Source organism: Eublepharis macularius, chromosome 5, assembly GCF_028583425.1.
Source record: "Eublepharis macularius isolate TG4126 chromosome 5, MPM_Emac_v1.0, whole genome shotgun sequence".
In the NCBI taxonomy this organism is placed as follows: domain Eukaryota; kingdom Metazoa; phylum Chordata; class Lepidosauria; order Squamata; family Eublepharidae; genus Eublepharis; species Eublepharis macularius.
This window is the reverse complement of record NC_072794.1, coordinates 52543836-52570322: the sequence shown is the minus strand read 5'-3', so window position 1 is coordinate 52570322 and position 26487 is coordinate 52543836. Positions and strand designations below refer to the sequence as shown.

The following is a 26487-nucleotide window of genomic DNA, read 5'->3' as shown; positions in this document are numbered from 1 at the left end:
TTTCATTGCTCTTCTGCCACAGAACAAATCCATCTTCAGTGTAGCAAGCAGCAAAGGCCTTTGAAACACCCTTCCCTTTGAGGCTTGCCTGTCACCTACTCTGCTTTTCTTTAGGTGCCAGGCCACAAGATACCATTTTACCTAGGCTTATCTTTTCAACTTTTTAATAATCTGCTTCTGTTTTATGGCTAGTTTTATGCTGCTTATGTCTAAGCAATTGTTTAAATGGCTTTTAAAAAAATATTATGGTGATTTTAGTTGTAAAATGCATTGTGTAGAACTCCGAAGAGGCAGCATAGAAATATCCTAAATAAATAAAGGCTACAACACATACACACACACACACAAACACACACACAAATGGTTTCTGTACACAGTGTTTCTGGGAGTCCAACAGAGCTCCCAGATACGTCCATTCATTGTAAAGATTGCTGAAATGGTATGCGCAAGTGTGCTTGCAATTCTTTAAATACATTACAAAAATACTTGGAATTGTTATTATTAGTCATAATTCCTTAAGATTAATCACAGTTACTTGGGAAGCTGGGCTTACCTGAATAATATTTGGGCTGCTGCTGTAGAATAATTTTTAGTGTCTATTGGTGCATTAACCAAGCTTATTAAAGTTGTCACTGACATTGTTCACAGGTGGTGCAGATGGTGTTACTGCCACCAACACTGTGTCAGGGCTGATGGGACTAAGAGCTGACGGGACACCTTGGCCTGCTGTCGGAATGGAGAACAAGACCGCATATGGCGGAGTGTCGGGTAGGTGTTGACCTTTCCTGTGCAAAATGGCACCTTTGAGGCCAGCAAGCTATCAGAAAGCACTTGTAGTGGGGCTAGGATGTTGTGTCTGCTGTGGCATGCTGAGTTCTTAATGCTTGTTGTTGGTCAGAATTTCTAATAGTCATGACAGATGGAGCAGATTGAGTGTGAACACTCTCGGGTTGCCCTTTTCTTAATGGTGGAACACTGCAATGGAATGCAGTGATGGGGTCACCACTGAGGAAGGGGGAAATTTCTTTTCTCTTGTGACCCACAGTTTTCCTGGAATTTTTCATTCTGTCACAGTTGTCAGCACACATGTTAGACAGAGGCTAATCAAAGGGCATTGCGAGAAGAAAATACAAACATTCCCAATGCAGTGAGCAGTTTTTATATGTTGCACTTGGCATCTTTCTCCTTTCTCATTTTATTCTCATAAGTGCTTCTCCATGGGATATAAAACCTCCAGTCTAATATTTCTTTATTTCACCCCTCTAAATGTCTATGTAACACACACGTACATCATATGTTAGATTTCAGTACAGAGTGACATTTTAACTCTGCTTCAGGACAAAAAAAGTTTTGGTAACTAGTACAGTGGTTTATTTTCACTGATGGATTAATCTCTTTGACCCCGTGCCCTCAGTTACTGTGACAACATGAACCTAGTCCTGCAGAGACAATGGGGTGAGCGTCTAGATTGGAGTAGTACGGAGATTAGTCTCCTTGGAGATATAAACAGTGGTAAATATTCATAGCATAATAGTGTCCTACGGTTTAAGCAAAATACAGCTGAATCAGGCCAAATACATTTGGAGGAGGCTGGACAGACAAAGGAGAACTGCATTCTTTCATGTTGTTCTATTGTGTGTCAAGAAACAGGAAGGCTGTTCGGGGGTGATTAGCTTGCTGGGTGTTTTTTTATTATTATTATTGAGTTATAACTGTATAGGAACTAGTTGTGGCAGTAAATTGGTCCACAGCCTTGCACTGATAACCAACCTTTGTAGGGAGGTTTTTAATGACTATTCTTCAAAATAAAAATAAAATGCTAGAACAAGCATTGGCTTAATGCACGCCTAAAAGCAGTTGTTTGTATGCAGGGTAAGAGCAGAGACAGATAGACAAGTGAGGAAGAGGAAACATGCTTGCAAACTCTTGGGGCTTGAGTATTTCCTACGCTTTATTATCCTATTTCAGTTTTTTTCCAGGCTGCCATGTTGACAGCCAAAGAATAAAAGAGGTCGTGGAGGGTGCTGTGCATTAAATATTAATAAAAGAACTATTGCAGTAGTATTTTATATAAGTAACACTGTTCAGTCCCCCTCACCCACCCATTTTAAGCTGCCGTTTCTGAATATTCCTCCATGCCAAGCCGTCCAATAAAGATGAAATTGTTGCACTATGAGAAGTGTATCCTTTGTGCCATAGATTTAAAGCATGTGTATTGCACAGATTATACCAGCACCTGAACTCTTGGCCCTTTTCAGGCCTGCCACCATTTCCAAGGAAGAAATTCTGTTTTCATGGTTGATTGTTCACTTCTTTAGGTGGAGAGGGAAAATCACTTGCTGCTGAAAAGGTTGTGAGAAATGTAAGAAATTTTCTCTCTGAAGTTAAATGGACATTAAATAGGTGGTGTTTTTGCAATGTAGCTTTAAACTTTTTAACATTTACAGAATTGGTTAATAAGAAGAAGGGGAGAGCAGCATTAAGTGATCCAACCAAAGGAAAGGCCCATTGATTTCAAGGAGTGTTAAGCAGCTGATTAAGTCTTCTATTAGATTCTTAAAAGTACATAAATTTAATAGATTCCAGAAAAGTAGGTGACTAAACAGTAAGGCTCCCTAGAGTTTAATTAACTTCATTGCAAACATGCACATTTAGGTGAGCTGTAAAATAATTCTGAAGAAAGCGAAATAATTGTGACTCAGCCTTTGTGTTTCTAATTGTTGGACCAAGAAATGGGTACAAAAGCGTTCTTATTCTTCCCAGTCAATGTGACCCACAAATTCAGCCTCCGGGTATAAATTTTTTGGAGTCAGAAAGAATTTGGACTTTTCAGTCTGTTTCTGTCTCAGGGCTCATAGAGACTAAGGGAGACAGCCATTCTCTTGGAACCGTTCTGCTGTGATGGGTACTTCTGTTTATTCCTTTACACACCTTTAAAGTATCTCTTCATCCTTTCCTGCACTGTGACACACATTTCTAGATGTTTTAAGTGGCAAAGTGGGTATACCCTTATAGTAAATAATTCTACTAGATCAAGATTGCCCTTCCCAATTATATATGACCTGTTACTGCATTGCCATTCTGTGTTCGAAACAGTACATAATGGAAGTGCTCCAATTTACATGTCCCAAACTCTTTTGACATCTCACAGTTACTGTCTAATGGAGACATGCTGTGCAAACTATCAAAACTTTGAAAAACTGAATTAATCAAGAGGGCTTTTAACTCACATAAGGGGGCAGTACTGTAAGGAAATGGTCTCAAAAAGATGCATCAGTAAAGGGATAGGGACTATAGACTTTACTACTATGCACTGTCTCTTGCTGTAAGTATGATCCTACTTGATAGTCGTTTAACACGTCAGTCTTAGGATTGCTTCTGCTCTGTTTCAGCATTTCTTTAACTCTGTATTCGATTTTCACTGGTTTTAAATCTTTGTATTAATATGTCCTATATCACTGTTTATTGAAATGTCTGAAATTGACTCTACTGACTCACACTGTGTAATCTCCTTTGTCTCAATGAGAAGGGCAGACTATAAATAACATACATACATACATACATACATACATACATACATACATACATACATACATAGAAAGTGGAGCTGAATACTGAATCAGGTCTGTAAGCCATTATGGGACTGTGGTACAGATGATATTGCTTTAGATAAGCGTCTTCCCTGCCCCTTTTCTGTTTCATATCATCATTAGTGAACTGTTGTTCCTGGATTTCATAGCATCTTAAGAAGTACCTGATAATTTCTTCCCAAAAGCACAACCCACATTCCTGGATAGACAGGTCCCGTGTTATCACTGATGATGAAGTTCTTGCCATTGTGTCCCTGAAGTTTGTACCTACTTGTATTGACTGATTGTGCATTCCCTCCTCCCGTTCTTCAGTGCACATCTTTGTGGATTATTTTTTAAAAAAACAAGCGCAAGGCCAGCTTCATGGCTGTGAGGTTCCAATCCACACTCCATGAAATTTTATATTTATTTATTTATTATATTTGATTTTTAGTCTGCCCGCCAAGCGGGCTCAGGGCAGAGCACAACATTTTAATTTTCATAAACACACATAAAAGCAGATAAAACATTACAATAAAATTTAAAACACTACATACAATAAAAACTTCTCCTCAGATGGCAATGGAAGAGTTACTTCATTTCAGACATGGCCCATATATCCATATCTATAGATATATATAGGGTGATGGACAGATCTTTTCAAGTCAAATCAAGTATGGCCGGCAGGGGTCCAGCCTAGCCTCCGCCATATGCCTGGCAGAACATATCTGTCTTACAGGCCCAGCAGAAGGATAATAAATCCTGCCGGGCCCTGGTTTCATCAGACAGAGAGTTCCACCAGGCTGGTGCCAGGACCGAAAGGTAGTTATTGCAAAACTGTTTCAGGAGCAGGACTATCATAAAGCTGCTTGAATTCTCTGTACAAGCCATATGCGAATTATTTTTGAATTTTTTAAAATCATCTGTCTTCTGTGCAGTCCCACATTGGGGACTGCCCAGGCAAGGCCAGCCACTGAGAGATTTTTTCTAGCTTCCTGAAGGCTATTAGGGCTCCCCTTCCTCGGCATGGTTTCCCAACAAAATGATCACGTGCTGTGAGGGATAAGCACCTGCTTCCCTCAGTTCTCTTCTTGCCACCTTCAGGAGAGGACATCTAGCATTTTTGCCTCTTCGTTTTCAATTTACCTCAGAGTGTCTTCTTCCATTTTGATCTGTTTTCTCCGTAACGACAATAAAATTCTTCATGGTTCAAAGGAGTTTGTTTAAGAAATGTACCTGTTGTTCTACCAAAATAACTCAAACTGATCAGCATGAGCTTGGCCTCCTCTGCCTTGAGGAGTCTCATAATGTTGCCACTTGCCAGCAGTACCAAGTCTTGACTCCTAAGGCCTGCAGTGATCGGGCTTTGAGACTTAAGGCAGTCGCCTGAGCTTTATCCAGCTCTGATATCCCAGCAGTGAAGTTATCTGCAGCACGGGAGCAGACTAAGCGACACCAGCCCGGTTCCGTGTCCTTGGTTCCAATCTCTGCACTGCCTCGACATTGGTCCCAATCGTCAGTTCTGTCAATATCTTCTGCATCTCCCTCTAAGAAGGCAAAGGTGAAACAGAAGCATAAAGTGCATGCTTCGGATCTGAACAAGCCTTCCTTGGTTTCAAGGGCGCATCAGAAGCCCCCCCTTCCGCCACCTCACGTTGCTCAACACTGGCTAGAGGGGAAGAAGACATGGCCCCGGTTCCACCATGGACCCCTTTTCCAACTGAAGTTCACAAGTTTCACTCAGGGGATTGTTGTGAGAATGGGGAGGGGGGAGGAATGAGCCTCTCCTCTCTCTCCTGCTGGGTCTCCCCCCCGGCAGCGCCCCCCCAGTCCGTTTGTTCTGATGAGCCACTTACCAAGGCTTATGAGGAGTGAATGGAATAACCCCTGACTCAATTTCGTCTTTTCCCCCCTCGCCGGTCTGTCTTCAGTGACGTAAATAATCACCTTTGTACTGAGAAGATCTTAACTAGCATCAAGGTTTAGTCTGGCTGACAAATGGTACATTTAGTCTTGAGACCAGTCACCTCTGGTCTATCTGCCCTTGAATGTTACAGAAACAGAGCCAGACCAATAATGGTACAGAAATGCAAACGTGCAGTTAACAATATCTTATTCTATGGACCTTATCCTATAGAGAGAGAACTAACAGAGTACTTAACTTTTCTAATATAAACCCTTAAGCAAATCTTCTATCACTTCTACAGTAAAACTCCCCTTAAAATCCTAACTGCTTAATCCTTAACCTATACTTATGTATTAACTTATGAATCCTTAACTTAGAAGCAAATAGTACATTAAAACCTTATAGCAAAGTGACTAAAACCCCACAGAAAAAGCCTTTTCTGACTTTCCTCCTGGAGAACCCCTGGACCAAAGTGGGTCTCTTATGGGTTCCCAAGAGGAAGTTTAATGGCCACCAGTTGGCAGACACAAAAAGACTTGTGCCTTCTCAAGGAGTGGCGAGGACTAGCTCCTTGGTCAGACTTTTTATAGAGTAGTCCTCAGCTTTCTGATTGGTTGATGGCTGATTGGTTAGTAGCACTCTGACAGCTGATTGGTTAGTGGCATTCTGACATGGGTGGTTCCAGAACCCTGCTGCCATATATGGCCCAACAGTACTTTTGCTCTATCTCAGATCTTCAGGTGTTCCTTGTCCTTGTGCCTAGAATAGCCCTTGTTTTTTTGAGCCAGTCTCTGCCCATGTGACTTTCACTGTATAGATGCTCTTATTGAAGAGTCAGCATGATTCAGCATACCTCATGAAGCCTGTAAAATGTCCTGCTATGATTGGCCAAATAGGTTAAAGGGGAACTTTAGCCCTTATAACATGGCTTGGGCCTCTTTCTGTCAGTCTTATGTATCAAAGTTGAATACCTTTCCTCAATTTAATATTCTTTTATGGCCCATGCCTGGTTTGTGTCAAGGAGGAGGCTGCTGCAGACTTCTGCCAGCTCTTACAGAGAATAGATGTACATGAACCAAAGTGAGAGCTTTTGGAAGTTGCTTCTTGGGCCAGGACTGGCTCTAGGATATGGGTTTGGGTTCAGATCGATCCAAACTCTAAAATTCTGACCACAGGAATGAGAGTTTGGAACCAGATGGCCTCTGTTGGTTCCTGAACAATTTCCACCTGCTTTTTTGGTTCCAGTATTTCCTTCAAACGTTGCAGTGTTGATCTACACTGCCATCTTAGTCAGTTCTTCTGCTACAGATCTCTCTTTGTATCCACCAGTTATCCTCTCCATTTTACAGCCAGTTCTAGCCTCTGTTCCAGGATCTTCTTTTCCAGCCGTTCCACCGGCTTTGGAAGCATGGAAGGTTTTGTTTAACACCATGCAACTTGCATCAGTTATGGGAATGCCCTCATTGGCTGCATTCCTTTCTGTAGCAACCCTGCCTTTGGTTCCAATGCCCCCTATCCAACAAGAATGGATGCTTAATTAAATTAGAAGAGGACTGCCTGCCTCACCCTCCTGCTGGCCTATGCCATGCTGTGAGGGCCCCCTGAGGCCTCAGAAGTGACAGGGAAGGTAATAACATACCACCAGTATCTCCCTCTCCCTCATCTAGACTTAGAAGGGAACTAATGGCATCTTGCCTCCCACTTTTAAAAACAGCCCTGGAAGCTGGATATGCCCCATAGAGGCATCTAGTCTCGCACAAGAAGGGAACTCCAACTCATTGCTTTTCATGCCTGCTGGTAGACAGGGTGATCTGCTCTGAGCAGCCTATTCCCATTTCTCTTTTGTTGTCTGGTACTGCAGAACAAGTGGGAGGTAGGTGGAGTTTTAAAGTTTAAAGGGGCTGCATCCCCAGCCTCTTTCAGGTTTCCAGAAGACTGAGCAGTCAGCCTGGCACAACCCACATGCCCTCCACTATCCTGCCTATCAGTTGTATGGTGAGTGGTGATTTAAATAACAAAAAGGTCATGACTCCTCCTAGAGTCCAGACATGCTGCTCCCATATGTCTGAGTGTTGAAGTGGGCCCAAGGCATCAGGGATCTGGGTGGATCCCCCCCACCCTATTTCTCATTTCCTGTGCTGCTGGAGGACAAGCCCTTAAAGGCTTTAAAGGTTTTAACCTTTAAAGCCCTAAATGGATTGGGACCAGCATACCCAAGGGACCGTCTCTCCCCGTATGTGCCCCAGAGAGCGCTTCGTTCAGTAGGCAAGAACTTACTGGTGATCCCTAGCCCTAGGGAGGCTCGTTTGGCCTCAACCAGGGCCAGGGCCTTTTCGGTCCTGGCCCCAACCTGGTGGAACTCTCTGTCTGAGGACACTCGGGCCCGTCAGGATCTTGTATCATTTCGGCGGGCCTGCAAGACTGAGATTTCCACCAGGCTTATGGTTGAAGCCAGTGCCAGGACCATCATTGAGCCTCCCACCGGTCTCCGGTATTCGAGTACAGCTCGTGTGTCTGTCTGTCTCCTCTTTGTATGCTGGGGGCATGAATGTGTAGCCAACCATTGGAGGTTTTTGTATATATATGATTTTAATTGCTGGATTTTATTGTAAAATTTGTTATGCAATTGTATTCTATGACTGTTGTACCCCATCCTGAGCCCACTTGTGGGGAGGGTGGGTTAAACACCTAATAAACTAAACTAAACTAAACTTAAAGGCTTCTACCACCCCACCGAGCTCCAGAGGTAGTTGGAGAATGGCTCCCTCCCCAGAGCAGCTACCTGTTCGAAATATGGATTTTGAGTTTTGACTAACAGGGTTTTCAGTTACCTGCTCCCACCCCCCGTACATGTTGCGCACTGCTGCTCTGGCAGCTGGTGGGAGGAAAATAAAGTAAAAAATTGCAGTTGGTTCAACAGTATCACATCATTTCCAGGAAAAACGTAGAATCCATATACCTCTCTAGGAATTGCTGGAAGCACTATGGCTTTGCCACAGAGTTTTTGGTGATTCCTAGAGACATGATTTCACTTCCAGGTTTCCCCTGAAAGTGACTGACAGCACTCCCCATGATCCCCCCTCTCCCTGACTCCTTCTGGAAACCTACTAATAGGACTCTACATGCTATTATGGGCTCAGCGGTTCTGCAGCAATACAGTACCCAAGGTCACATCCATGAACCAGTTTCCACAGCTGCGACCTGCTCAGGAACAAATCAGGCCCATAACTGGAACCAGATGGCCCTGGGAAGTGAAGCTCAGAGCTTTGCTTCCTAGGGGCACCTATACCAAGTCTCACACAGAAATACTATGCCAAAACATAGCGTGAGAAGCTTCTGCTAGTCTTGATTAGTATTTCTTTTAATAAACCAAAATACTTTGTCCTGTACATTAGGTTAAGAGTACAATGTGGCATTTTTTTATTTGGAAGCTTTCCATTTAGAAGGATTTATGGTTCAAACTGTCTGGCTGTGGTTATTTCTATGCAATACAATTGTAACTACAATTTGCTTCTATAGGTGGACTGCCTGCTGTTTTCATTCGGCTTTGCTATTTTTGCATTACTGAAATAAATTATTCTAATAGGATTAGCTCCAAATTATAGATTTGTAAATGTAATATAGTTTGCATTTCTTTTCTTTAAATAAAAATGCCAACATTTCAGAATGAAAGGCAACACTGTACGTCTACAAGTTACTGATTTATATTTCCTTACCCTATATGAAGGGCTCATGGTAACTAATTAACCTAATTTGAAAAAAAGGTCTCTGTCCTTTAGACATATGCTATGTTGGATTTAACATTTCAGTAAATTGTTCAGTGGAAGTGAGGCCTTACTCAGGGTAAGTAAAAGTAAAGGTAGTCCTCTGTGCAAGCACCAAGTCATTACTGACCCATGGGGGGCGTTGCATCACAACATTTTCTTGGTAGACTTTGTTACGGGGTTTGCCTTCCCCAGTCATCTACACTTAACCCCCAGGAAACTGGGTACTCATTTTACCGACCTTGAAAGGATGGAAGGCTGAGTCAACCTTGAGCTGGCTACCTGAACCCGGCTTCTGCCAGGATTGAACTCAGGTCATGAGTAGAGATGGGCACGAACAGCAATACGAACTAAAAAAAGCCACAAACAGCCCAATCAGCTGTTCACGAACAAGCTGTTTTGGAGGCCCATTCTAAACGAACTCTAAATGAACAGGTGTTCGTTGCAAGCCTCGTTTGTTGCTGTTCAGCAAGCCAGACAGTTTGGCACCTGCAATCAATTCCCTTGGCAACCGGAGGCAAGGACTGCCTGAACTCTGTCTGAACTCCTGCTGTTGCAATTTAGCTTGATAGGCAGGTCTTCCTTTCAATTCTGCAGCTCCAAATTTGTTACAAGGAAGCAAAGAGCAGGGGGGAGGGGGGCTCCCAGCTCTGCTTTTGCAGACAGTGCTCCCAGCTCTGCTTTTGCAGACAGTGAGGGAGAGACAGTTGTTGTTGGCATTTTGAGAGAGAGACAGGGAGAGTGCATTGGAGCTTGAATTTTCTTTGTATGTGGTGGGATAGGGACCTACCTCTTCAAGTTCCAGGGCTGCTGCCAGGCTCTGGGCCAAGCTATTATTTATTACTGGTACCTTTCCTGCTGCCTGCTCAGGTAAGGTTTCTGGGAATGGTGTGGTAGGGATCTACCCCTTCAGGTTCCAGGGCTGCTGCCGGGCTCTGGGGCCAAGCTATTATTTATTATTGGTACATTTCCTGCTGCCTGCTCAGGTAGGCTTTCTGGGAGTGGTGTGGTAGGGATCTTGATGGCTGGAATAGAGCCTGCTGGCCCCCATGAACAATGAACATGTTCGGGAACAGGTCATGTCTGTCATTTTTGTTGTTCATGGATGGCAACGAACAATGAACACCATGTTCAGGTTTCTTTTTCTGTTCGTGCCCATGTCTAGTCATGAGCAGAGCTTGGGCTGCAGTACTGCAGCTTACCACTCTGAGCCATGGGGCTCATACCACTCAGGGTACATAATGAAAGATTTTTTTTCATAGTGTAAATTATGCCTGTACTGTATAAGAAAAGAGGAATAGTCCATGCAAGCACTTACAGTTCTAGGTTAATAAAGAGTCCAGTAACACATTTAAGACTAACCAACTTTATTGTAGCATAAGCTTTCAAGAACCACAGCTCCCTTTGTCAGATGCATGGGGGTTATGGAGAAACTGGCCAGAGGTATATAGGTGGTGAGGATAAAGGTATATAGGTGGTGGTATAAATCACATTTACATGGCTCTCACTTCCTGCACCCTCTCCTCTCTCCCTCACCACCTATATACCTTTGGCCAGTTTCTTCATACCCTCCATGCATCTGATGAAGGGAGCTGAGGTTCTCAAAAGCTTATGCTACAATGAAGTTGGTTAGTCTTAAAGGTGCTACTGGATTTTTTACTATTTTGCAACTACAGACTAACACGACTAACTCCTTTAGGTCTAAATTAGTCAAACTTTAGCAGTGATTTGATGGGTTAATGGTCTGTTTCAAAACTATAGGCTTTGAAGGACGTGATCTACTTCAGCACTATGGTAGTGACAGGGGAAAAGATTTGGAAGGGCATTTCAGGCTGGTGCAGGTGTGGGGAAGGCAGGAAAACTGGGCTTTGTGGTAAGAAATCCTAGTACCTGTGGAAATAGTAGTTTTGATCCAAGTTAATGGTCCATCCAAAATCCTTGTGAAAAAGTATTATTTTTTGATGACAGGTTAGGCAATTTGCACCAGTTCTAAATAATTCCCTATTTCTAGCCTAAAATGTATATCCATTTCTTTCTTTGAGAAGCTCAAAGTCAATGTCTCACTCAAGTACTGACCAGTCTGAGACCTCCATGGTTTTAACAATGTACCTACATCATATGCCCCCAGAGGCACTTGACATCATATTATTGTCAGTTCTGTTGACTATTTATCAATAGAATGTCTGCTTGATTTACAAGAGTCTGCATGTGTAATATTTTTTTGCAAGCCCTTTCTTGAAAAAGATCTTATCTGAGCAAAACTGTATTTTATTACACTGAGGAGTGAGAAAGGTACGTTATGAAAGAGTGAACTTGTCAGTTGGAAAAGCTGTTACAAAAGGTTCTTTGAAAGTACATTCACTAGAACTGGAAAAATACCAAGAGTATAATCACATAAAATGTTGATGCTGGCAGCTAGGGATTTTGATTCTCCCCGCCCCCAGCTCTGTACAGGAATGATGGTATTTAGCAAATTGATAGGGGCCATTAGCAGTTTGAAATAGTTCTTCTACCCCTAACAATTCACTGTTTGTAGCCTTGTAGTTAAAGTGATTAGAGCCATTTTGAATGAAAGTGTGACTTGAAATATGTTTGTCTTTGTAAATGATTTTTGTTGATGTGAAATTTGATGCAGACCTTTTCATATATGCAGAAAGGCTGATAGCCATGGTATCTTCATATTGGTGACAGCCTCTCAAATGTAATACAAAAACGTCACAGTTATTCCATGCTTATCCTAATACTGGGACTGACATTTTTGTTTCTAATGTGTACATTCTTATTCTCTAACAAGAAATAAAAGGTTGAAGACATTGAGAAATGCTTGTTCAAGCAATTAAGTCCTTGGAGGGAAAAAATAGGGGCAAACCATCAAATTATGTGATGATGCCACTAAGACTTCTGCTAGGGTCCAGAATCCAGGTTCCCATAGCTGCCAGCAGATGCCCCTCACTTTTTGGCCTAAGTGATTGATGCACAAAGGCATATTCCCTCTTAACATCCAGCTATCTTTACAAGCTGCTCTTGGTTTCATCTCTGCAAATTTCTAATCCAGTTTTCAACCCTACACATAGTGGTTAACATCGGAAAACAGACCTAAATTTGACATGGTCCAGCTCAGTTCGTGGTTCGCAAACACACAGTTCATGGAACCCACATTTTCACAAATTTTGGTCCATTTGGGCTGGTCCGGTGGTCCGTGGTCCGTGAGTCCAGACATCCTGGTGCCAATCTATCAATTCCCTAGGCAATGGAGGGGATGTCCACAGACTTTTTGCGGCCCTTAAAAACTTGATAAGCAGCTCTGCCTGCCAAACAGAGAGCTCCCATTTGCTCTAACAGAGTCACAGAATCACAGAGTTGGAAGGGGGTTGGACCTTCTAGTCCAACCTCCTGCCCAATGCAGGATGAGCCTAAAGCATCCCTGACAAATATTCATCCAGCCTCTTCTTGAAAACTGCCAATGAAGGGGAGCTCACTACCGCTAAATGACAGCCTTTCAAATATTTAAAGAGAGCAATCATGTCTCCCCTCAATCTCCTTTTCTCCAAATTAAACATTCCCAAGGCCCTCAGCCTTTTCTTGTAGGGCTCAGTCTCCAGACCCCTGATCATCCTTGTCACTCTCTTCTGCAACCTCTTGATTTTGTCCACATCCTTTTTGAAGTGAGGCCTCCAGAACTGCACACAGTATTCCAGGTGCAGGCTGACCAGGGCAGTATAGAGAGGGACTATAACCAGCTGCAATTTTGATACAACCCAAGACTGAGTTTGCCTTTTTTGCCACTGCATCACACTGACTGCTCATATTTACTTTACAGTCCACTCTTACTCCAAGAGCTCTTTCGCATACACGACTACCGAGAAGTGTATCCCACATCCAGTATTTGTGTTTCACATTTTTGTGGCCCAGGTGTAATACTGTGCACTTATCTATGTTGAATTGCATCCTGTTCACAACCACCCACTTCTCCAGAGTATTCAGGTCTTGTTGAATTTTAACTCTATCTTCTTGGGTGTTTGCCACTTCTCCCAATTTGGTATCATCAGCAAATTTAATGAGTAGCCCGTTTACCCCTTCATCCAGATCATTGATAAAAATATTGAAAATTACCAAGCCCAAAACCGAGCCCTGTGGTGCCCCACTGGACACCTCCCTCCAATCTGATGAAACACAATTGGCCACCAGTCTCTGGGTGCGGTCCTCTAACCAGTTCCCTATTCACCAAACTGTCCTATAGTCCAGTCCGCAGTCTTCCACTTTACCCATTAGAATGTCATGGGGAACCTTATCAAAAGCTTTACTGAAATCCAGGTAAATCACGTCGACAGGGTTCCCATTATCTAGTAATCTTGTCACTCGATCAAAGAAGGAAACCAGGTTGATCTGACAAGATCTGTTGGAGACAAAACCATATTGACTTTCCCGGATCACTAAGTGGTCCTTCAGTGCTTACAGATTGATCCCTTTAAAATCTGCTCTAATATCTTCCCAGAAACAGATGTCAGACTGAGCAAAGAGCAAGTCAGTCTAATGAACAAAGAGCAAGTCAGTCTGACTTCTGACTTTAATTCTCAAGAATTAATTCCCTAGGCAACAGAAGGGTGGATGTTCTGCAGCCAATCTTAACCCTCAAAACCTTGATAGGCAGCTCTGCCTGCCAACCAGAGAGTTCCAATTCTGCTCTATGGAGCAAGGAGCAAGAATTAATTCCCTAGGCAATGGAGGGGTGCATGTTCTGCAGCCAGTCTTAGCCCTCAAAACCTTATTAGGCAGTTTTGCCTGCCAAGCAGAGAGCTCCCATTCTTACGAAGGGTTGTACGTCTGCAGCCAGTCATAACCCTCAAAACCTTGATAAGCAGCACTGCCAGCCAAGCAGAAAGCTCCCATTCTGCAACAGAGGGGTGTGTTCTGCAGCCAATCTTAGCCCTCAAAACCTTGATAGGCAGCTCGCCAAGCAGAGAGCTCCTGTTCTTCTCTGTGTGAGCAAGGAGGAAGAATTAATTCACCAGACAACGGCTGGGAAGGTGTCTGTGTGGTGATTGAGGGGACCCTTCTCCCTCCCTTTTCTGTTTGATTGCAACTTTTTGGTGCTGCTAGCCAATGCAAGTGAATTGGCATTTGCGACTCCTAGTATCTATTGGAAGTTTCCTGGGGGCAGCTGCTTTGGGGGTCTATAACTTGGATGTCCGAAATGCAATCTTGACCAAACTTGGAGGAGTGGCTGGAGGAGAGGGTGCTGAAGATTCTCTGCATGTTTGGGCTCTCTGTGTGTGAAGGGGTGGAACCAGGGCTGCTGGAAGTTACAGACCATGGACTGATGAACCGGTCTGTGAACAGGGCTGGTCCGTGAAAAGTCTATGGTCCGTGAAAATCGACAGACCACAGGCCAGTGGTCCGTGGGGTTTTCCTAGTCCATGCCCGCTTCTAATCTTGTATATTTCTGGCTCCATGGATGAAAGTTTATTACAGGTTCCATCTTGTAGACAGTGTTCCCTCATTCCATAGTTTCCTCAGTAATGGCCACTATTTTATCAAATAACCTTTCTGATGTCGGGAAGGCACCCCATGTTGTTTTCAGAGGCTGGAAATTAGATGGAAATTTATGTGAACTTGGCCTCTCTGACATTCTGGCTTTTAGGATCTGGGTTGATAAAAAAAAATGTTTTGCTATATTATCAGTGATATTGTTGTGATTATTGAATTTCTGTTTTATTAAGGTTTAAAATAACATTTTATAAAGTCAAAAAATAAATGTCAGTTTTTTAATGTTTGCCTATATTCAAGAACCAAAGCCGCCTCACAGTTTTTTTTAAGTAAATGTCTTTGAATGTTGTTGAATTTTTAGTTGACTAAAATACCTTTTTTTCTGCCAGTTGTTTTAAGTGTTTTTTTTCAATTGATTACCATGTCCTAAGATGTATAAGTTGTATCAATAACATTTTTGGATGGTGATAAGATTTGAAAGACAGGAAATCCCAAGCTGACTACAAAGTGATTTCTTTTAAAGTAAGCCTTTCAAAGCTATTGCATCTCTGTAGTCTGGATTCAAACTGAGCCTATGGTTTGCTCTTAAAAATGTTCCAGAAATGAAAGCTTCAATTGTAATCCTCTAGAAAGAGGACTAATAGGTATGAATATGTGGCATTCAGTTTGATGCTTTCAATAGTATCTTCATTTTTGCTCATTGGTAATTAAAAAGTTGTGGAGACATTGATAAAATCTTACTTCTCTATGGACAGTCAATGGCTAAAGTAGTATGTATTAGGAGATCGTAAGTAATGGCTAGAATTTTAGTTTTTGAACAGTTTATCATTAACTGCTATGTAAACTAGATCCTTTAGTAGCCGCCTTAATCTGTTGAATGAATAAGATATTAAAATCACATTTTCTGCATATAATTAGAGACATCTTTTTGTCTCATACAGAGATGGGAAAACACTGAGTGCCACAGAGTTTGGAAACTATGTTACTGTGAGATAATAAGAATTAAAAAGGCAGTTTTCTTTGGCTGAGAGAGAATATAAAATTAATACAAAAATTATGTTTTACTTCAACTTTTGAAAAGACCAATTACATTAAATGTCATAAAAATGTACTGGAAAAGTCAATTTACATTACTACTCTTCCAGAATTTCCATAGGTGGAAATCATTCTCCATGAACACATGCCACCTTAACTCTGCCCTATTAAATACTCCATCAGTTATGTCATCACTCACTTTAGTGACAAATAGACACATATTTGTTATTCATTCATAAAAATAAGACCTGTTTTTAAAAGCCTGTATGAAGGATTTATAATTTGCATTGTAACATTTGCAGTGTAGTTAACCAAATACTCTAACGGCATTTTAAGGCTTACTCTTATTCTGGTATTCTGAAACTTTAATTTCAAAACAGCTGCTATGTTCTGAAAAAGCTTTAATAAAAATTTCTGTAAGGCTCTGCTGTAGCAGTATCTACGCTGGGAAATCATCTGATGAAGAGAACTGTAATTCTCGAAAGCTTATGCTACAGTAAAGTTGGTTAGTCTTAAAGGTGCTACTGGACTCTTTTCTACACTGGGAAATGTAATTGTGTGGTCCTGGAGGAAAAATTGAGGTTACTGGGCAGAAAGTTAAAAGCCAGGACCTCAAAGGTAGCCTTCTCAGATTGCTACTAGTGCCATGGGCAGGGCCAGCTAAACAGGAACAAATTAGGGGTCCTACCATGTGGGTGGGAAAGTGGTGCCAAGAAGAAAGGTTTAGATTTGCTAGGCACTGGAAAACATTCTGAGACATGCTGATCCTGTACAAAAGAGACAGGCTTCACCTGAAACAAAAGGGAACCACAAAGCTGGCACTTAGTATTAAAAAAGGTGGCAGAGCAGCCTTTAAACTAATTGGGGGGTGGGGGGCAGGGATGCAGCAGGAGCTGGGGAGCCTCTGGTTTGGGACAAGTCAATCCAAAGGGACAATACTATAAACACTCAATATTGGTAGGAGCACAAGACAACTTGGGAGTGAGAGTGGAATAGCAAATGAAGGCCATGTGCAGAGACAAAGGTGCCATTGGAGGCAAGGGTTGTTGGAGAGGGAAATGCATTATAGATGTCAATATGCCAATGCTAGAAGCATCCAAGCCAAGATGGGTGAGCTGACCTGCTTGGCGCTAAATGACAATTTACATATAGTGGGTGTATCAGAAACATGGTGAAATTGTGAAAATTAATGGCATGTTGTCATCCCTGGGTATAAGATCTATAGGCAGGATTGGGGGGGGGGGGAATTGCATTGTATATCAAATAATCAAATACATTTGAAAACATTGAATGATCTCCCTAACAGGAGTAGTCTGGGTGGAAATATTGAGTCCTAAGGGTTACTTAAAAGTGAGAGATACTATTGCCTACTTGATCAAACCCTCCAGGCTGATCTCAAGGAGAAGGGAATAAGAGAAGTTACTAAAGCAAGTGAAACAATGATCACAATGCTATTAAGTTCAGCATTCTTGTAAAGGGAAAATTACCCCTACAGTCTAGGACAATAACATTTGATTTCAAAAGAGGAAACATTACAAAAATAAGGGGGATATTTAAAGGAAGCTGAAAGGTAAAAAACAAGAGTGTTATATTCCTAGAGGATGTTTGGAAGCTATTTAAAACCACATGAAGTAAACCTCAAATTGAAGGTATTCCCTAGGTTAAGAAAGACGATAGTTAACTGTGCTTTGGCATAACCTGTAGCTCCCCTGTTGCACCAGAAAATAGTGTCATTTTCTGGCATGACAAGGGAGTGCGGGAGTGTGCACACATGTTCCCCCCCCACCTGCATGCCTTTCCCCTCACTGGTCAGGAGAGCAAGGCCAGGGGACAGCAGGTGGGGCAGGGGCTGCTAATCCTAGATTTTATATCAGCATTCCTTAAACTCATTTAGAAAAGGATGTAGAGGATAACTTGTAAAAGAGCAGGGAGAGAATAAGGGAGAGGCCATAGGCCTTCTCTCATGATAGTCTGGTGCTCTGCTCCTATTTTTATATCCTTTCAAAGATATTCTCTCTTATAGCTTCCTATATCTACTGATCCAATCCACAACATAGATAAATGGTCGTACAATTGTGGACTTGTTAAGGATCTTCCACTAAGAACACAAAAACCTTGGCAACGACTATTTGGATATTCAACATTATATGTGGAATCTGGCAAAATTCTGTGTATACCTATTTACAGTTATGTGGAAAGACATGTTTCTACCCATGTTCTATTTTGAATGTCAGGTCAAATTGTTGGGTTATGTTACCTTTTTTTGCTTTCCCTGTTACTCATAAATACTAGGACTTCAACCTGGATCAGTTTTTCTGACTGTTTCACAAATCATCAAGTTGCGTTCAAACCGGCCACACTGCGAATGAAACAATTCCTAGCAAAAGCTGTGTCCTCATACTCACAGCTGATTTTCTTTTGACAATCAGAATACTAAATTCATGCTAAACTTGTATAGTTATATTACTTAAAATATTTCTTTTTAAAATGTCCAATTTTGATCTGAAATTTTCTATCTCCTCATGGTACAAATTGGCCCTTTGCCTCAGTTGCTTTCAATTGTCCTCCTGATTGCTGACTTTTGACCATACCAGTGCCCCAGGCTCTTTGCCCAAGCTACTAGACAAACATTCTCTAATTCTGGGATCTTTGCCCAGACCAATATGACAAGTTGCCGGTTAAAGGACAAAATTCTCATCTGAGACAGGCCTTTGAAAAGGGCCTGAAATTCCACACATTAAAGTAATCTTGAAAGGCCTGTAATTCTACATACGTACATTTTCCATAGCCTAACAGCATCATAAGGTCACAGTAATTACTTAAATTTCAATTTTGGTGCTTATGAACTGATACAGGGATTCAGATTAAGCTTTGTATCAAACCATGATTTAAAAACTTAGCTATAGTTTGGTATGATGCCTGAATTAACATACCATGCCCAGCTGCCTGACAAACCAGAATCAGAAACTGTGGGTTGTGCTAATTGTAACTTTTGATGATGTGCTTATTGGAAAACCCATACTTAGATCCTTTAGTTAACCTCTCAAGGATGTTGCATCATGGAGACAGAAGTACTTGTGAAGGCGAATTCTAGGAGGATAAAGCATGAAAGCAGACCAGTAGCTCTAAACCAGTAGCTCTAAACCATGGTTCCCGGCTGTTTGTTCAGAATCTAAAAAAAAATGTTTTGGTTCAAAACTATAGCCATTTCCACATTAAAGGGACGGCCCACTTATGGCTTTTCCTCATGAATCCAGACGTCTCCATTTGCAAAACAGTTGCGGGCCATTTGGCTTCCATTTTTTTGGCATCTTTTTTGAGAACACACTTTCTGCAGTACCAGTAAAGGTGCCAAAAAACCAGAAGCCAAATGGCTTCTGTTTTGCAAACAGAGACATCACCAGCATTCCGTTTGTGTGTTGTCCCTTTAAGGGTGTGTGGAAACAGCCTATGATAGAGATGATCACAAAATTCTCTAGCACTAAATTTCTGTATTAAATTTGATCTGACTACTCGCTATAGGTATCCCATTCCCCCAGTGGAGGCAGGGGATCCCCCGCTTTCACCCTCCACCCTGCATCACCACTCACCTAGCCAGCGGGGGAGAAGGGTGCAGGAACAAGCTTCTGGGCGTGCTCCTGGGGCGGTGTGATGATGTTACTCCCGGAATTGACATCATTGTGCCACCCCACGAATGCATGCGTGCTTTGCAGTGTACTGATTTAGGCCCCAAACGTGCCAAATTTGGCCGATTTGAATCCCAAATCAGCCTGTTGTGAAGTATGCGTGTGTTCCTGCATGTGCACGATGACATCACCCGGAAGTGCCATCGCTGGAAGTGGGCATGGGGGCATGCACGCTTTGCGCACATGAGTGAATCATGCTGGGCCTGTAAGAAAGGTAAGTGCCAGGTCCCCAGCCTTCCACTAGGACGGTAAGGGGACGTGGCAACCCTGACTCACTAGCACAGTGCACTGAAATAGGTCAGGTTACACTTTTTTGTCTCACATCATTCAACCATGTACAAAGTGATTATCATTACATATTTATTTATGTAACACATTTCGACCTCTTTTGCCTGAGATGATACCAGGAATGCACAGAAGCCCACAGGCTGTGCAGTTGGAGCAGCAACAGCTGATCTCTGAGATAAGTGTTTTCTGTCTTTCTCCTTTCCTTCCTTGAGCAAGCCCCTCCTACACACGCACACACATACAGTCTTGGGAACAGCATATTTAGGCAAACACATGAATTGTGAAGGGAAAAAAGGATTCAAGCTCAGCTATGGGATATTAATGGGGGGCGGGGGCAAAGAGGCCCAAAGTGGCTTACAGAAATCTCTTGACCAATCAATTTAAACCATATTTAAATAAAAACAAACTGGGCTAACTCTTGTAGGCTCCATGCTGTGAGCCAGCATCCAGTTGGCTGTTGCCCCTTGGGTTATGCCCCTGGCCATGCCCATGCTTAAATACCTCTGACATTAGAAAAAAACAAAGTAATTCTAAGTTATACTCCACAGCTGATAGGATGCTAGCAGGCTGTTCCCAGCTTTGTCCTGTGTCAATTAATTACAGTTTTTAAAAGTCCAGTTAAGTAAAGTAACAAAGTTTTAAGTTCTTATATGATTTGCAAATCCTCTAACAATTTGATGTATTGATACAAAAATCATTACAACATTTAACAATGTTAGAGAGGTCACACAACTACTCCCAGTATCTCTCTTTCTAGATGTTGCCATAGCATCATTTGGTAAAATTAGAAAAGGTTATGTGTGAGCTGTAAGGTTTATGGGTCCAGTGAAAAATGGGGGAGAAATAGATGTGGTGTAATTTAATGGCAGCCATTTTCTGTGTTAAGGGCTATGTCTGGACTGAGATTTTCTCTGGTAAAAAAGGGGGGAAATGTTGTTTTAGGCTTGTAAATATATTTACTCACTTTATATCCTGCCCTTCTTCAAAGGAGATGAGGGCAGCTTATGTGAAATTTTCTTCCATTTTATCCTTCTACCCAAGGTAGATTAAGCTGAGTGACTGTCGTTGGCCCTAGGTGATCCAGTGAGCTTCACAGGCAGAGTAAGGATTTTACTGCAGTTTACTGCTCAGTCACTGGACCATATTGGGTCTCCAAATACAAATTCTGCAGCAAGGATGACTTTTAAATCATATAAATTATGTGACTATATTTACATATATTTGGATATACTGGTAACTAAATGATGGTGGGCAGGGGATGTAGTCCTGTAAAATACGTTAACCCATGAAAACATGTTAACCCATGAGAAGCCACGACAAGGAATTATCTACAACTTTCTAAGTGTATTCTTTCATGAATGAAGGCAAAAAATGGAGTGCAATCAAGCCAAAGTCAAGCATATTGGAATCCCACTCCCATTTCAAAGGGAGAGAGAGCTATGCGCATACTTAATTTTATCCCAGTGAAATCAGTGGGACTTTGTATTACCAAAATAAATTATTCTAATAGGATTAGCTCCAAATTATAGCTATACTGTTTCTTTTCTTTACAAAATTAAATTTGACATAGTTAAGAAGGCTGGAAAATTCTGTATTCTGTTCCCAATTCTGTGTTGGGCTGGTATGATCGGAGATGCACAGTACACACACAACCTCTCCTCAAGAGGTCACAGATGAAACATTCCAGCCATGGTTTTAGGAATAGGCACAGGACTGAATCATTTTAAGTCACTTTATCTATATTTCTCTTTCACCTAAGGTAGTTAAGCTGTCTCTCTCTAAGCAGGCACCAGCAAGATGCTATTTTGTTACATTAGTACACAGAGAGAGAGATTCACTGAAATAATTTTCATTACTAACAGGAAAATATGTGCTAATCTCTTAATAGGTATAAATTCAGTTGAAGAAAGAAATGACTGAGGGAATAATAGCTGTCTTTTTAATTTTAATTTCCTGACACATCCCTTAAAGAAAACTTGATGGGGTGAGGGGAGAAGGAGCTTGCTGCTTTTCTTACTCAGAAGTTGTTCATTGATTACATGATGTCTGTTCTGGTCATTAGACATGAATCGAAATCTTGCCATCACAAGAGCTGAAATATATGTCATATGCATGTGCCTCAGCCGAAGGTGCCATTCAGCTCCGTTAAAATCAATGGGAATGTTACCACTTATTTTAGTGGGAGGTAAATTGCACCTGGAGAGAGAATCAGACAAAGCAGAAGAGACTACATTAAAGCCTACTTTAGAGATCAGGGCCTCTTTTTAAAAAGCCTACTCAGAGAGCAAGACTGCAACACAAATCTGATACGATTTTAATTTGGGGCTATTATTTCTGTTAAGTGTAGCTCACCCATTAGAGCAGCTCATTTACATGCATTATGTACACAGACTTTTTTTTTAAAACTCTCTCCTCCATTATGGCAGTGCTCATTTCTCCCCCCGCCCCTCACCCAACTGCCGTCACTGGTCTGTGTAGAAAGAGATCACAGCCCTAATAATAGATTTTTTGACAGCGAGCTTGCCTGTTACCTGCCCTACACTAATCCTCACTGTTCATGTTTGCTTCATGGCAACAAAGCAGACAGACGGAAAATGCCAAGTGCCGAGTTTGAGGTACAGCCCTGCCATAGCGTGACATTTCGGCAGAATAGCAGTTTATGAGACGCATAATTTTTCATCTGGGACTCAGCTGCCATTTTCATAGAAGCTCGCAGCTCATCAACTGACTTGGAACCAGGGCAAAGGTTTGCTGAGTAGATCAAGGGCTACATCCCTCCTGTGGCTATTTTTAAAAGTTTGAGGGTAGATTTTTTACCCCCCCCCCCAAAAAAATCCCACATCTTTTAAACACTGAGCCATCAGCTCAGTTTTAATTCCTGAGGGGATCGAAACAGTTATAATTTCCTTTCTACCTTCTTCTTTCCTCCTCTCGTGTTTTATGCAGTTTTTGTCAAAAATAACACAATTAAAAATTAAAATTGACACTAGAAGTGTGTTTTATTTATAAACTACTTTTTGGGAAGTTCATGCTTTATAAACCTTATCTAGTGTTCCCTGCATAGTCTTCCATCCAGGCACTGGCTATGTTGAGAAGAAGAAGAAGAAGAAGAAGAATTTTTTATATAGGCTGTCCTTATAGGCATGGCCCACCCATGTCACTCTAGCAGCTTTTCCCCAAGGTTCCATATGTCTCAGTTTGCAAAACATTTTCCCACCATTTTTAAGTGATTTTTTCAGGGATCACACTTTCCCTGGTATTTTCTTTTGCCACAGGTTGACAGAGTGCTTCTTCTGTGTTCTTGGGCATGTGAATGGTTAAAGCACTTTGAGAATCCTACAGTCACTGCCCAGCTCCTCCCCCAAAGCTCTCAGTATGCGATCATGCATGCACCTACTTCCTTTTTTTTAAACCAAAAGGGAAGTAGGCGACGCTGAGGAAACTGCCTGACCTCCCCTTCCAAACACACACAGTAAGCGGGAAAAGGATGGGAATGACTGGCTGTGTGGAAATGGCCATAAAGTGTTTCAAGTGTTCAAGCATTACCTTAGCAATCTCTATAACAGCATTGTGAAGTAGGTCAGTTTCTTGGCCCCACATTGCAGAGAGGAGACTGAGATTGAGAGAACAGAGTCGCTGCCATCCTAAGAAGATTTATGCCCTTCTAAGTCCATTGTAGTCAGTGGGCTCAGAGAGGTGTAACTCTGCTTAGGATGGCAGTGTTAGGGTGGTCTACTCAGAAGCAAGTCCCATTTTATACATTGGGGACTTACTTCCAGGAAAGTGTTCTTAGAATGCCACGTTGGTCACCTTGTGAGTGCGTAGCTGAGCTTTAATTTGAAATGGGTATTTTCTGTGTCTCATGCCCCTCTGATATGCTACCTCTTGAAGGAAAGGAAGTCCACCTATCACTTTCTCAGGAGCTGCTCTCGGAATACATGTTTTTTCCTTTCTTAATTCCAACAGAGTTATACCAAGGTTTAACTAAGTTAAAAGAATTATTGTTCTTTTGGAGGAGGTTATAATGTCTTCAGACTGAGTTTAGGTATTCAGAATCCTTGGTCCTTTGCAAGAGAGGGGAGGGGGAATCTTTGGATGTAGACGCTGCCAGGGTCTGTTTAATTTAGTGCTACAATTTCTTGTGAGTCTTGATAGTTGTTCACTGTGGCATAGTATTACATAGTACAATGGCACAGTACACTGGATTAATTAAAGAATCCTTGCAGAGAACTGAGTTTTGAGTATGTCAGGATTTCAATTTTATGTTAAATATTTTCTAAAAGGCCAGAACCTTAAATCTCAGGGGTTGTACCAAGCAGTGAGCTGTGAATTTAACCATAGGCTAACTGCTAATGATAAGGAAAAGAGTCCAACTTGAGGCAGCTGTAATACAGTCATTGGATTAGGCTATCAATCACTCCATTCCCCAAGGAAAAGGAAAAGGAGACAAAACAGTGAAAAGGGAAATTAGGAGGGGAAGGCATGACTGGAATGCGATTCTCCAACAAATTTATCTGTTAGTTGCCTTGTATCTTCCAAGTATCAGACAGAAATGCCCAAAGTTGCTTTCAGGCTAGCAGCCAAACGTATTTTGTTCCAAACCTTTGGCATTTGCACGCATCATCACTTACCGTCACTAGTGCTTATATGATACCTTTTTAAAAAGAAAGAAAAGATGATGTGTACAGCTCACACACTACTTCTCCTGCACCATCCCAAGCAGAGCTATACCCTATTGAATCAATTGGAGTCCATGGTCTGAGAAAGGGAATTGCTCTGTTTAGTTGCTCTGTACTGTGTTAGTTACTGAGGCCAAACAACATATTACAGATAAAGTAGGTAGCCTGATAGCCTTTTTTTAAAAATGAGAAGCCATTTTAGAATATGTTGATTGAGCATGGTTGAGGCCATAGGTGCCTGACCCCTGTGCCAGCTAGGGTTGCTGATTCCAGAATGGGAAATTCCTGCATATTTGGGAACAAGGAGTGTAAAGGGGAGAATTTGTGGAAGGATATCAGTTAGAATCTATGGTAGGCGGCAATGCATCCACTCCTCAAGAAAGTTACTGTGGACCCAAGAGAGTTGAACAACTACTGTCCAGGTTCAGATGTGCTGTTCTTAAGCAATGTGAATGAGTGAATGGTGGCTGGCCAACTTCAGGGCTTTCTGAATGAAGCAGACTGTTAGGATCCATTCCAATCTTCAATCCTCAACCAACCTCTAGATTTTAGTGTCTTTACAGGCAACAATACATCAGTTTATCCTAGTCTCTATGGTACACCACAGGAGAAGTAGAAGTCCTGGAGCATTCTCCTTTTGCAGCCACTGTAGTACTTCTGTTTCTCCTACACTCTGTGGTATATCATAGACTCTACCCTCCAAGGTTGTCACTTCCTCCACAGAGCCACTATTGTATAGATCTTCAAAGTGGATTTTTCTGCTTAACGCCAAGAACCTGAAGAGGATTTTGAGAGGTAACAACAACAACAGTATGCTTATATACTACTCTTCTGGACCGATCAGTGCCACACTCACAGTGGTGAACAAATCAGTGTTATTTTTATCCCCAAAATACATCTGGGGAGCTGAGGCTGAGGGCCAAGCTACACATGACGAATGACACTTGAATGGCAAGTGGATTGAGTGGAGGGCAAGTGAACAGGGAGAAATAAACTTGCCGTTCAAGTGTCATTCGTCATGTGTAGCTTGGCCCTGAGACAAGCAGCTTATCCAAGGCCACTTGCAGAGTTCCTGGAATAGTGGGACTCAAACTAACAGAGTGCTGATTCATAACCTGACCACTTAACCACTATGCTACAGTTATGTAGGCTGAGTGAAACATAACTTGTTAGCATCTAGTTCTACCAGCGCAAATATTTAGGATAAAATATTTAGTGTGACATACAGAATACGTGGGGACAGAAGCCAACAAGTGATGTAAGGTGAGAAAAAGGTGGAACAAAGTAATATGAGGGAAATTTAAGTGAAATTTTGAATTTTGGAGCTAGCACATGATCTCACAGGAGGGGGAAGAGTTGAAGAAGCTGGATGAGTATGACATAATATCACATCCCACTGAGTTCCCTCCATCTCCAAACTCCATTGTACCCAGGCACTACCCCCAAGTCTCCAGGAATTTACAAAGCCAGATTTGGTGACCCTAGTAAGAACCCAAGGGCTGCCAGTGGCACAGCAGGGGATCACCTTGGATCCAAGCCAGCAATAATGTCCAGGAGGCAATAATGGATGTAGGTAATTGCCATCCCATGCTACCAGTGGTTAGGAAAAATACTGTCTTCAGAGATACTATACTACTGGGGTTCATCTTTTTCCCAAATGCTATCAGCACAGCTCTAGAATTGGGGGCAGCCTCCCAATATCCCCACCAAAAGCAAGGAGAAAGACAAACTCCAGAGATGCTGATAGCACCTCTAAAACTTGCTTGGGATGCAAGTGTGTGATAAACAGATACTGGTTTGTGATGTTTATTTCAGCTATTCTTTGAAAGAGATTTCCTGGTGTGTATATTGTTATATAAGGAGTGTTTTATATTGTGATCATTTTATTGATAAGGTGTTGGAGTGCACCATTCTGTTTTGCTAATGCCAGTGTTTTCCTTGTAGGCTGTGGCTTTCTGCCAATAAAAGTTCTTCTTGTGCCAGAGGAAAATGCCATGATTAGAGGAAATAGGGTTGTAGGAGCCAGCCAGTCATTGTTTTGTACATTCTGAATGTGATGAAGATCACTGTCTT

At 41.9% G+C, this 26487-nt stretch overlaps 1 protein-coding gene across 1 annotated transcript in view; it reads left to right on the top strand.

Annotated features, from left to right (window-relative positions):
* Window positions 1-26487, top strand: part of DPYD (dihydropyrimidine dehydrogenase) — a 765031-nt gene that overhangs the window by 572940 nt on the left and 165604 nt on the right. The window contains exon 18 of the mRNA XM_054980010.1: window positions 649-768. Within this exon, the coding sequence (XP_054835985.1) occupies window positions 649-768 (120 nt within the window). The remainder of the gene's footprint in view (window positions 1-648; window positions 769-26487) is intronic.